Genomic DNA, 12,678 nt, shown 5'->3' on the forward strand with positions numbered 1-12,678 from the left:
GCGACTACTAAGATTGAAAATGATGGTAAAAAGACTTGAAACTCATCATTTGATATTGGATTTTGATTGTGTGAATCTTGGCTTCAGACTGGGTGCAATTTGGCCTTTAAATGGCTAAGATACAGGCCGACGAAGAAGCGGTAAAATTTTAAGGGGGGTTAGAGATGCGTTAGTGTAGTAGGGACTTTAGTATTAAGAATGTGCCTAGGATCATCCCACGTGAGTGGGGAAACATGCCGGTGCAGACAGATCATCAATTAGAGGTCACGGTGGAAACTCATGAGTGAATTAGTGTGAAAAGGGGCCCACACGGGGGCGCAAATTGATGAGTGTTATGGATGCCTAAATGGTGTAGAATGGGTTGGAATTGTGAAGCTGTGGTTCAATCCAGGTCCAATTTGGGTCCCAAATGAGTAAGTTATGGACCTTAAATTTGAGTCAATTTTAGGCCTTTTTGGGGGTCGAGGCCTAACTAGGTGTGAATGGACTTAAAGTCTAACTAAGGGAGACTAACTGAGCCCACCCAGTTGACTTGACTAAAGTAGTCCAATTAGTGTAACTATTAGTTAGATACTAACCTAAACTAGTTAGGTTAGCTAACCCAACCTAGATTTGGTTACTCTAACCTAGATGTAGACCTAACTAGTTGTAGTTAGTTGTACTAACTATAGTCAATTGAACTACCTGAACTAGACTTTTTCCTAATCTACGTGGAACCTAACCTAACCTAAATGAAACCTAGCCTTAACCTAACTAGGGTTAATTGGGGGGTAGGTTAGACCAAGCCTTTTTTTTTTTAATTTACAAAAAAACATAGAAGGGGGGGGGGTAGGGCGGTACGTGATGCGAGGTAAAGGCGGTAGTGTGGCACCCAAGGCTCGACATGAGGTGGCAGTGGCAACATAAGATGAAGTCTAAGAGTAGACTTTGCTAATGCATCCAATTCATTCCAATCATCCTCAGACATATCAGCAAGCTAAGCTTCAATTCCTGCCAAGGGTTTAATCTGCTTCTTTTGAATAAGCACATCCCTTATCTGTTCTTTCCACAAAGAAAAATTTGTCCCATCAAACTTTTTAATGCTGAAAAACTCTTTTTCAGACATGGAAGAGGATGCCATGATGCAAATGAAACAAAATACCAAATGCTAGTACCTGTAAAAGAGAAATCACACCAAATACCACGTGCACCCAATATGTTTGCTTTAATAAAGAATAGTGTCACCAAAACTCAAGGCTCAAAGCATCAAAATGCATCTGACTTATGTGCATATACTATGCATCCATATGAGCAAAAGAAAATGTCAACCCATAATGACAAAACAATGGTAAATATAATGCCAATAAGAGCCAAATGCCTCAAGCATAAACATTGTCCATGGGCATAAGCATCAATAATGTCTCATCCAAAAGATCATAGCACAACCTGTGCATCTATTGCAATATGTCAAAGCTATCCCTCAGCATAAAATAGCATCTATGTGCTAAACGTCCATCAATAACGCATCCCACAAGGCAATCTGGGCCTCTCAACACATCCAACAAGGATCGCAATGCATCCAAATGGCCTATAAAGCATCCAATGAGAAGGTCTTGGAAACTTTGAGAATTTCTCTTCAAAGAGACGATTGAAAAACATAGAGAATCACAACTCCCTCGATTCTTCACAGGATGGCAAGCAGCTTTGTAGACATGTTTCAGGTAGTCCCGGATCCAAGGGATAGATAGCTTTGCAAATGGAGGCCCAAATGTTGAGATCCCACTCACACAGGAAATGGCAAAATGAAGACGTCGGAGTAGATAGAGATTCACCATAGCTTCAAAAGTTCATGGAACCAAAAGCAGCTTCTCAAGTAGAAGTTTTGGACCACTCTAGATCCGGGAGTGTCAGAACTGCAAATGGTGGCCTGGATATGGAGATCCAACACACGAAATCCTTGTAGGAAATGAATTTCATCACTTTTTGCAGGAGCTGTATCTTTTCACTAAAAACTCGAATGATAGAGATGTTAAAAGTGAAAACGTAGCTCTCAATCTAATCTACTATGCTTATATCCTGTGCCTTCAACTTTGCAAACCAGCAAAACAAATGCCCAAGAGGATTTTGCCCCTTTCTCTCCAACTGCTATAGCACCTCCAAAATTTGTAGCTCCTCCTACTGAACAAGGATCTTTGGGATGCACCACTCTCTCTCTGGGCTAGAGGTGCACCGGGCTACTCATGCTACTACCAGGCTCTACTACCAAGCTCTGATACCAATTGTGAGGGCACAACGGAAGTGGAGAGGGTGAGAGGGAGCTTGAGAGACACAAGTTTTAGTGGGTGCAAAACACCCTAATCTTCTAGTTCATCCATATATATATGTGTTTGAGTATTGTACATAACTAGGGTTAGGGTACAATGGCCTTTAACCCCCACATGAAGTTTGTTAAGAATTTTTCATTCATTGCACATCCATTGATAGAACTTCTTAGAAAAGCTAAGCATTTCTTATGGATCGAGCATCAAGACAAATCCTTTGCAGCTTTGAAAGAAGCATTCACACAAGCTCCCATGTTGCAACTACCAGATTTCTCTAACCATTCTTTGTAGTTGTAACCGATGCTAATGGTATGGGATTGGAGCCATGCTTATGCAAGATGGACATCCTATAGAATATGAGAGCCAAAAATTAAAACCACTGGAATGCAATTGTAGTACATATGATAAAGAATCAACCGCTGTTGTTGTGCATGCTTTACGAATGTGGAAACATTATTTAATGGGAGCACAATTTCTTATCAAAACCGATCAACAAAGTACAAGGCATTTTTTGACTCAACCACTTATATTCAATAGGCACATCAAGTGGGCATCATTTATATAGAGTTTTCAGCCCATGATTTAGTATTAGCTTGGAAGTTGCTGATGCTCTTAGCAAAAAGCCAAGTATTAACCACATCACTGGTGTAGAGACCTTGAGGAATTCTTATAAAGAGGATCCATATTTTTTTGATATATGGAAAAAATTAGAGAATAATAATTGGAATCCTATGTTGGACTATTCATGCAATGATGGGTGGATACCTCTTTTATCAAAAGAGATCATGCATCACTCAACTGTTCATCAGACAAATTGTAATGGAAGAAATGCACCAACCACCATATATGGGACATAGGGGAGTTTCCTTTTCTATGTTTGTCTATGTTGACCTTGATGCATTTCATGATTTTTTATGAAGAAATAGGGGTAGATGAAGGAATTTGGCAATTTTGGTCATGCTAATGACCATTTTTGGCTATTCTAGAAGGAATTTCACCATGGTGCAGAAAGCAAAGTTGATCAAGATGGCATGGAGTGTCCAAAAATACCAAAACATACCATGGTGCAAATCTAGTCATTTGGAAACTCTCTAAATGGCCAAATTTTTTCCATGGAGGGTTTTGGTATTTTTAAGCACTCAATGCCATCCTAGTTTTGGTATTTTGGGGCACTCAATGCTATCCTAATCAACTACCTCATGCATCATGGTCAATTTCCTTTTACATTTTCTAGGAATGGTCATTGGAATGGCACAATTGGTAGAAAATTTAATTGACTTGTGATTTATATCAAAATTCCCTAAGATGAATTTAAAATAGTAGATGTAATATAAAAAACATTAATTTCATGGATTATGATACAACTTTTGCATGGAATATGATATAAACATAAATGTAGTATTGACAAAAACAAATATTCAAAATAGCCATAACTTTTGCACTAGGTTTACGTACAAAAGTCTCACCATTTAGTGAGAGATAAATGAGAAAATTTAGCCAATAGGGCCCCGCAGCATGAAAAAATCACTTATTAGTTTATTTGTTTGTGTATAGGGGGGAGGGATGGGCTCGATTAACATAAGTGCAGGGAAACTTGCGAACTAAATTCACCACATGTCATGGAATTCCACAGCCTTCGAGATGTTTCCATCCATTGCCTCTCCCGAGCTATAAAGGAGAAGAGAGGAAGTAGGCGGGGTTGTGGGTTGAGGGAAGGGGAGCCAGCTAGGAGGGAGAGAGGGAAGAGAGAGGGGGGGTTGAGGGAGAGGAGATGGAGGCAGCATAGGTGATAGAGGCAAGGGGGGTTGTGAGAGAGGACGGAGTGGGAGTGCAGTGAGAGAGGCAAGGTGGAGAAGGGAGGGATGGAGAGACTGGAAGGGGGAGGGAGTGGACTGAGGGAATGGAGGGAGGGAGAGGATGAGAGGCGAGGGAGAGACAAGCAAAGAGAGGAGTGGAGCAAGAGACACACAAACAGATGGAGAGGGAAGCAAGGTAGGGAGAGGCAAGATGAAGGCGTTAATCAAATTAATGCCTTGGCATTATGTTAGGTTAATTTGTGATCTCCAAATGAGGCACATACTAAATTAACAGGTTTCGAGAGCAAACGCAAATAGGGGAGAATATTCAAGAGGCATAGATAGACCTATGAAATAGACGTTTGTATTTCAAATTGTATTACAAAGAGGGTTCATAGCCTATTACTCTTCTTTTCTAACTCTAATACATCAAGAATAAAGGTCTTTGAATTCCCATGTAAGTCCTTAGCAACCCCACTAAGGCTATGCTAGATTGAATGTCACATCTAACTTGTGATTTTATGCAATCTCATGTAGAACACATTGGAATGGATCACGTATGTTGCGTTGGGTCAATAATGTGAATACTCCATGCCTCCTTATTCCCAATGCATAGATTTTACAAAGTTCATGCATATAGAGAATATGATGCACACATGAAGAAACATCATTTTTAGAAACAAAAATTTAAATAAATATTGTGTTGCTCCCTTAAGTTTCACATGTCCTCTAAGTCTAAATGTATCTTCTCAGCTTGTGTAATGGATCATGTGAATTCTTCTTCTAGAATCAAATTCTAAGCATGAACAAGTTGCTTTATAGAAAAAAATATTGGTAGTGGCACTACAAATTTCTTATAATTTCCCATAATAGCAAAGTTGAAAATTTTAAAAATAGATGTGTGAGCTTCATGGCTTACATCAGCATAGCATCATGAGATTCTAGCATTTCCTTTGCATCACCATGCTGTTGAAGCCTAAAATACCTCTCCAACAACTTGCACATGCATGACTTTGTGACTTTGGGTATGAATAGTCAATATCATTTATGCCCATCGTCCTCATCTCATCCTCCATGAAGCTTCTAGAAGAAGAGCACAAGTGAAACTTATCATAAACAATGGAACACTATGGTCATTCCAAAGTAAGAAATTTGTTGAAACACTGAAGAAAAAATCTTGTAGCTTGGATTATCCTCTTTAGAGCACCTTTAGTGGGTCAAGATAATCCTTTTCTTGTAAACAAAGTCTACGGAGCACATATTGAGCATCCAATTATAAGTTAGCATGGTGCTTGTTGGAGAGCTTCTCAAATAGTGCCATCAATAGTCACAAAGTGTAGAGAACTGTGGGATCCCCTAATACAAGGTGACTTAGGGATGATGAGGGATGAGAAAAAGCATGCGTGAGAAGGAGGGAGGAGAAGCAAGAGAAGGAGCAGGTGTGAGCATGAGGGCACCCATAATTAGGACACAATGATGACAATCAACTTCCCCTAACTACATAGAGCACTACTAGGATGATGCTAGGCTAGCCACTTAGGGTTCCAAGAGAGGGCATCATGGCAATCAGGCAAGCACACCGAGTGCCATCCACATTCTAGTCAATTGAGGAGCAAGGGGAAGTCGATCAACAACAATCTGGAGGAGGGGATTTAGAATTGCAACGTGTTGCAACATTGAGCTATCATTGGTGTCTACATCATTAGGTGCATGTGAACTAATTAGAACGCATATGGTTTTATCAAATCAAAGAGACGTAATCAGATGAAACTGTCAAAGGCTGCTGATGTGACTTATTGTTTTGGAAATCTAAGGCTCTTGAAAGGATTCAATATTACAACTAGGAAAATGTTGATCAATGGTACACTATAGAAGTCATGGATGATGATAATTTTAATGCAGAGGAGGATAAGCCTAAATCATTAATTGAAGTGATTGAGGTCAAGGAGACCAATGATATCATTACCATGTTAAATGAAACATAGAGTTTTCAACAATGCATGTATGGAGGATTTTTGCCTTGTGCAATTGCTCGGAGATGAATATGAGAATATGATGAAGGTTTCCTTGACATCTTTTTCTTGTATATGAAAATTCCAAATGTAAATGAGATTATGCACTATAATAATTTATAATTTACTTTTTGGAAAATTACATTTTGTTGTAATGTAGTGCTCATATTAAAGTGATAGATGTTTCAATAGTTAAAGAGGTATCTATGTTTCCATAGTTAAAGAGATAGATGTTTTAATGTAGCATTTATCAAACATCATATTGTACACATGATTGCTATAGCTTGTAAATTGCAAATAGTATTTCAAAGAATCAAGTGGAAATCCTGGACTTGATACTTTCAAAGTACAAGGACTGCTCTAGCAATGATGTGCACTATCTGATCAATTTTAGAGTTTTTTTCTTCATGTTAGAGTTAGATCAATGTTAGAGTTATGATCAACATATTTTGTTTTGAAATTTGAAAGTGATCTTCAAGAGCATGAAAAAAAGACACACTCTTTATTTAATAATAATAGTTTCAAAGCCTTATAAAAGGACTCAAGAGAAATAGTGTACTTTTTTCCAAAATATATTCAATTCAAAGCATGTTTGCAAAAACACTTAAGGCATACATCATGTCCATTACAAAAAAATTTCCTAAAGTCGTAAATATGTCAATCTTGACCAATACTCTCAAGGAGTAGTTAAACTAGGGCCTATGCATTTTATTACTTGTGAGCTTGATCCTATGTATTGGATGTTGAGATTAATGGATTGATTGAAATTGAATGAGTCAAATGCCTCATTCATATTTATATTTCCAAACATATCTCTATAGTGTGTGCTCTTGTCCCATAACATCTCCATGCAAGCATGTAGTCTTTTGACCTCTTTAGCATCATATGCAATTCAAGCTTGCAGCTAATCCACAATAATGCCTTGTCTCACTAGACAAATGGTTGACTCTAGTTAAATGGTTGACACTAGACAAATGGTTGACTAGAGACAAATGGTTGACTCTAGTCAACTAGCTCGACCAAGTGACTATGTGTTTTTGGTATCAAGACATGAGGCCTTGTAGCACCATCTTCTCTATTTTCTATCTTGGCTTTCTTACACTCAACTGATCTCTCTTTTCTTGTTCCATATAAGAGGTATTTGACCATCTAAGACACATTATGGTGCAATATGTCATGGACATATTTTTATTAGATAAAAGCAAATTTGTTGGCTTTTTGGCACATTTTCTTGTATCTCTACAAGTAGAATAGATGCCAAAGATTTGCATCTTAGATTTGCCAGCTTTTGTAAAGATGACCTATTTTTAGCTTGTCCTGATCACTTGGGGATGACCTATTTTCACTTGGGGGATGGCGGCCTAGCTTGTCCATGATAGAGAAGAAATCTTGATCATGCCCATGACCTCTATAGAGGATAGCGTGTGGGAGACAATATCTAGCATTACTGCTTGGATCATCTGGGTCGCTTAGTGTAGTCGGGGGATGCGAGGCCAATCGGTTTCTCTAATGGCAGGACATCGTTTTCACTTTGCATGCCATTTGGGAGCACGATACTCTAGGTTCGAGATCGATTGCCAAAAGGTGGGAGTGCTTCTACCAAGCTTGGCTTGTAGAAATCTTCTACTCCCTTTTTGCGAGGGGTATTTGCTAGATGTATAGACCACCATCTTGGTTGTTAGCTCCTATTTTGGAATCTCTCTAAGCAGTGAGCCAAGAGATTCGAAAACAGGTGGCTTCCACATAGTTGGCAACCTATTCTTTTTTGTATTTTCATTGACATCTCCTTTTGGAAGCTGTCACATACGGTGTTTTCAAGCATTAATAGAATTTACTTTTTATTTAAAAAAAAAGTATGAGATGCAATTTAAATTTTATAAGCCTTATGAATTACAACGTGCTCAAAGTGCTTAAATTTATTAAACTAATGACTTATAAATTGAAGAATGAAACTTAAAAATTAAATAAGTATTGAAATAAAATTACATGACATATAATTTAAAACTACTCATCTTCAAATTAGACTCCAAGACTTCTAAATTATATAATACTCATTTTAAAATTAAAGCATGAAACATATAAAGCATGAAAATAAAAATTAAAGCATTTGAATGTTAAATTAAAGTGTGGGACTTATAAATTAAAGTCTAGGACTTACAAATTAAAGAATGGAACTTATACATTAAAGAGTAAGACTATTAATTAAAGTGTGTGATTTATAAGTTAAAAATTACTAAACTAAAGTTAAAGTGTGGGACTTATAAATTTGAAAAAGCATATAGTAATTCACATTAAAAGTTGAATTAGTGGGGCAATAATGGAGCCCAAGTGTGTACCTCTTCAATTGTTTGAAGAAATGTAGCGTAATGTTTTGTAAATGCAAATCATTGTGGAAGACATTGTGTGGTCCACTCTGGATGCTAAATCTAGACCATCCCACTTTGTGTCACAAGAGATTATGTCTTGTTCAATTATGATCAATACATCATTGAATCGTAATTGCAAATAAATGTAAGTATTGTTTTCCAAAGTCATCACGAATTAAGTTCAAGAAGAACCATCCTCATAAGCTCCTTAGTCTACTCTTAATCATGGTAGAAATGAGGTATTGGACACCGCTTTCATCATTGTTGAATACAGTCTCAGAGAGGGGGGGAGGAGGTCACTTTGTATAAACCTTGTATATCACGTGCATTCAAAGGTCTATTTATAAAATCCCTTATTTATAAAATTTATGAATAAAACCACCTTTTTTCTATTCAATCAGTGAATACCTTTTTTATATGATACTCTTCTCTATGCAAAATGTGTGAGAAGGAGATATTAAAATTTCCTTCTATTAACCCACATGCATGCTTACATATTTATGAGTGACCCTAAAGCTTGATTGACATAATAAGAAACACACATTTTCATTCTTCAAAAACTTGGATTTTAAAAATTCCTTCTATTAACCCACATGCATGCTTACATATTTATGAGTGACACTAAAGCTTGATTGACATAATAAGAAACACACATTCTCATTCTTCAAGAACTTTTTTTGAAATTGTGTGAGATTTGGATGCTCATGTTCCTCTTCTCACTATGTGAGTTTATGAGCTATTAAAATATCATTGAATATTAGATACCAAGAAGACCCAAGTGTACCATTCACTTTTAATACATATGCTATCAAAATCTAGCTATAAATTTTTTATATAACCATTATTGCAAGACATACATGACAATTTGAATCAAGTTCTTCCAAGGACAAATGCCACAAACACTTGGCTTAATCACTCTGATTCATACTTAATTATATGTGTGCAATGTGTCACCCTAACCCTGAAGGATCTTTCAAATGCCCAAAACACTTAGTTTAATCACTTTGATTCACGGATAAATTGAATTTGTGCAATATGTCACCCCAACCCTGAAGAATCTTCCTAATGCAAATGCATGCGCAAATGCATGCATTTTTTGATACGAAAATTGATTAAGTTCAACCCTTCCTGAGGCATGTATCCACAAGGATCATCCCCTAAACAATACTTCTAAATTGAAGTGCACATTGACCTTGCAAATCTCTTTACACATTCACGACTAGCCATTAAAAGCAAATACACATGGACAAAAAGGTAAGGGGATGGAAACTATTCTACAAGAGGCATTAGCCTATCTTGTTGAAGCTTGGTGATGCTTGGACATTGACCTCAATCCTTCAATCCATGACCTATTTCATGCATGGAGGCTAGGGTGTGGTTGGACTAGATATGATCGTAGAGTATGGGAACTAGGAGGTAAGGAACAACAAAAGGGGGAGAGTGTGCATGTGAATGGGGAAAGGAGCATGTGGAGGTTGGACTACCAAGGTGTTTGTGCACTAGTAGGGCTTTGGAAACATGGCGCCCCCTAACTAAGATGATAACTTAAGAGAGACCTTAGTTCTCACGCTATCACTTCCAATTGTATTCTCCACTTCTCATCTACCAATTGTGTTCTCCACTTCTAGTCACTTTAAGAAGCATTCATGCTTTTTCTCTAATGGACATCACTTCATTTTCTTTATGCACTTGCTTATTTAAGTGCGAAGAGCGATGTCCTCGGCATTGTAGAAATCCTAAAGGGCAGAAATTAACGTTCAATTCAGCCACTTTGTTAAGAGTTCAAAATCTTACATGGATTTTACATGGAATAGGCAGCCAAAAAAGTGCAGATAAAATTACAGATCAAAATTGGTGATGCATATCTATCAGCTACTGTTCTTGAACTTATCACCACCCAAAATTGGCATCCTTGTGGAGCGAGATCATCTATTCTGCATCACCTCCAGCGATGGATTACAGTTTTAGGACATGGAGTCTCCCTGTAGTTGTGTGGTGGATACCATGATGGCCAGGATCCCGGAGAGTAAGACGGACAGGATATGTGCACTACCCCAAGGCGATTTGCTTCTGACGCCGCCGCTAGAGCTATTGAAACTCGAAGAAGTAGACGAGAAGTTGGCGGTGACAAAGGAACTGGGCAAGGGACCGATGAGTAGTCAGACTCTCGAGTACAGGAAGCCATCACTTAGCCATGTTTTCTCTACTAACTATCAGCAAAGGTGCTCGAATACAGGAAACATTGATTCCTTATAAGACATGCTTTCTCTACAAATTATCACCAAAGGTTCAAGAGAGGTCGTCTGGACACCTTACCTCGTTGACGATGGGTACAAGCAGCTCCCTGTGCCTGCAAAAATGTTGCAAAGAAACAGAACGCGTATTCGTTATCATACCACATCTTCTGTCATTTACCAGAAACAAATATATATTGGGGAAGCGGAAAGCACGCAAAACAGTACTGTGCCGGTAGATTTCTTACTTGGATCGGACATACTGGTTTGAGCAGATGTTTTGAAGTCGCAGGCGTCGGCCACCTGGTTGTGTTTCTGGAAGTATGCGTTGAACGCATAAGATGCATGTGCGATGAGCGTGTTTGGAGAGTAGCATTGTCCCCCAGACGAAATAGGGGAACAATCGACGTTCCCTTGATCAGTATCCTGCCCACAAGCCCAGTCCAACGCGTTCTGGAGGTCCGAGTCGCTCGCGGCTGAGTTTGCTACGCACCAGGTACCCGTAGACTGATGAACAACCACAGCAACCATTCGTCGAAGCATCGTGCTCTCGTTTACATAGTCTCGTGAGATTCTCGCAGCGTCCGACACTGATGAAGATTGTGACAGGAGAAATTTGGAGTTAATAGAGAAGAAGATGATAAAACCCCACTGTTGCAGAAGCGGAGGAAAACAAACACGAGTTGAACAGCTCTATATTACGACTCAGAGAAAGCTGGTCATTTGAGGAAAAAGACTTTCAAGAGAGCTCAACTGTAGGATGCTGCAGAGAGCTGGGATCCCCTCACGTCCTGCATGCCTGTAGTGATGTATGGTGAAGAGGGAAGCAAAACCGAAACTAGCTGGGAGAAAATGCCACCCTGAAATAAATTAGCAACGAGGAGCATCAAAGAATGAGGGTTTACCTTCGGGTAAAAAGCACAGAAACCAGCAGACGACGTGCACAAAAGCGGTTCTGGCGTCCATCTTAGGCTTTGATCCGACCATAGCTATTGAGTTGGGGATGACGGACTGCTTGCTTTGCAGTGCAGCTAGCAAGAACTGATTGTTTGTTTGCGTGCTAGCTAGTAGCTCGAAGACGACAGGGATTAACGCAGTGATTAATGAGAACAGTGTCAACTTGAAAGGATTGCTTGCTTGCTTGCTTCAGCCAGCTAGTACAGCTATGAATACGAAAGATGTAGATTGCTCCAATGCTCGTAGTACTTTGACAGCCGGCTTGCCTGCACTCGACAGTAGCTTGCATCCAGTGTCCTCAGTCCCAAATATGCTTTTACTATGCACCAGATGACTCAAAACAAATTATAAAGTATTCACCTTCCAATACTTTTCAATAAGAATATCACATATTCATTCAATTTAAATCCTTCGTGTGAATCAGAAAGGTTGAGACTAGGAGAGCAAATGATCGAGAGATACCAGCAACTTACTGATTGTGTCAACACATGCTCTGAGAATTTCAAATATCAAATATCATACTCAAGTTTTTCATTGAGTTGGGCCTATTTTTTCTTTACTAGGAGGATGCACCTTTCTTGGACGAGCTCCAACAATTCCTTCTTTTCGAGTGTAATATCCCTATATTGGCCTACTTGGCGAGATTCGTTGGAAAGGGGTTCTACTCGGTGCATTTCGCATCAGAATCTCTTCAAAATAACACTCTTGGAAGACCATTATGTGTTTGTGAGTGCCTCGATGTTGGTCATTCCTTGGAGCACATTTTTTCGGTGGATGAGTACTTGTATCATGATTGCCAAGTAGTGCAAGTTGATTTTCCAAATCTCCCACCTTGGTTGGGAGATTCTGTTGAAAGGCTGGTGGGAAGTTGGAACATGAGGGAAATGAAATTCTAAAAATGCAAAGTCTCCTAAAAAAATCAATATGGAACACAAAAAGAGACATAAGTAATCGATGATTCGGTGGTATGGGCTACATCAATTAGGCCCTAGGGCACCAAATTACCTCTATCC

At 38.8% G+C, this 12,678-nt stretch overlaps 1 protein-coding gene across 2 annotated transcripts; it reads right to left on the reverse strand.

Moving 5' to 3' along the window:
- Positions 1-10,224: 10,224 nt before the first annotated feature.
- Positions 10,225-11,813, reverse strand: LOC147895457 (PLASMODESMATA CALLOSE-BINDING PROTEIN 2-like). 2 transcript variants are annotated; one of them, XM_087384097.1, is made up of 5 exons: positions 11,614-11,813; positions 11,463-11,507; positions 10,957-11,298; positions 10,791-10,824; positions 10,225-10,610 (listed from the first exon to the last, which is right to left on the reverse strand). In XM_087384097.1, exons 1-5 carry the CDS (start codon positions 11,693-11,695, stop codon positions 10,439-10,441), a joined length of 675 nt encoding a protein of 224 aa, XP_087240223.1. In that variant the 5' UTR covers positions 11,696-11,813; the 3' UTR covers positions 10,225-10,438. The 2 variants fall into 2 exon arrangements, with proteins under 2 accessions (XP_087240223.1, XP_087240224.1); XM_087384098.1 differs by lacking the exon at positions 11,463-11,507.
- Positions 11,814-12,678: the final 865 nt, after the last annotated feature.

Source organism: Dipteris shenzhenensis, chromosome 13 (assembly GCF_047967505.1).
Source record: "Dipteris shenzhenensis isolate YYH24624 ecotype China chromosome 13, Dip_SZ_1.0, whole genome shotgun sequence".
Classification (NCBI taxonomy): domain Eukaryota; kingdom Viridiplantae; phylum Streptophyta; class Polypodiopsida; order Gleicheniales; family Dipteridaceae; genus Dipteris; species Dipteris shenzhenensis.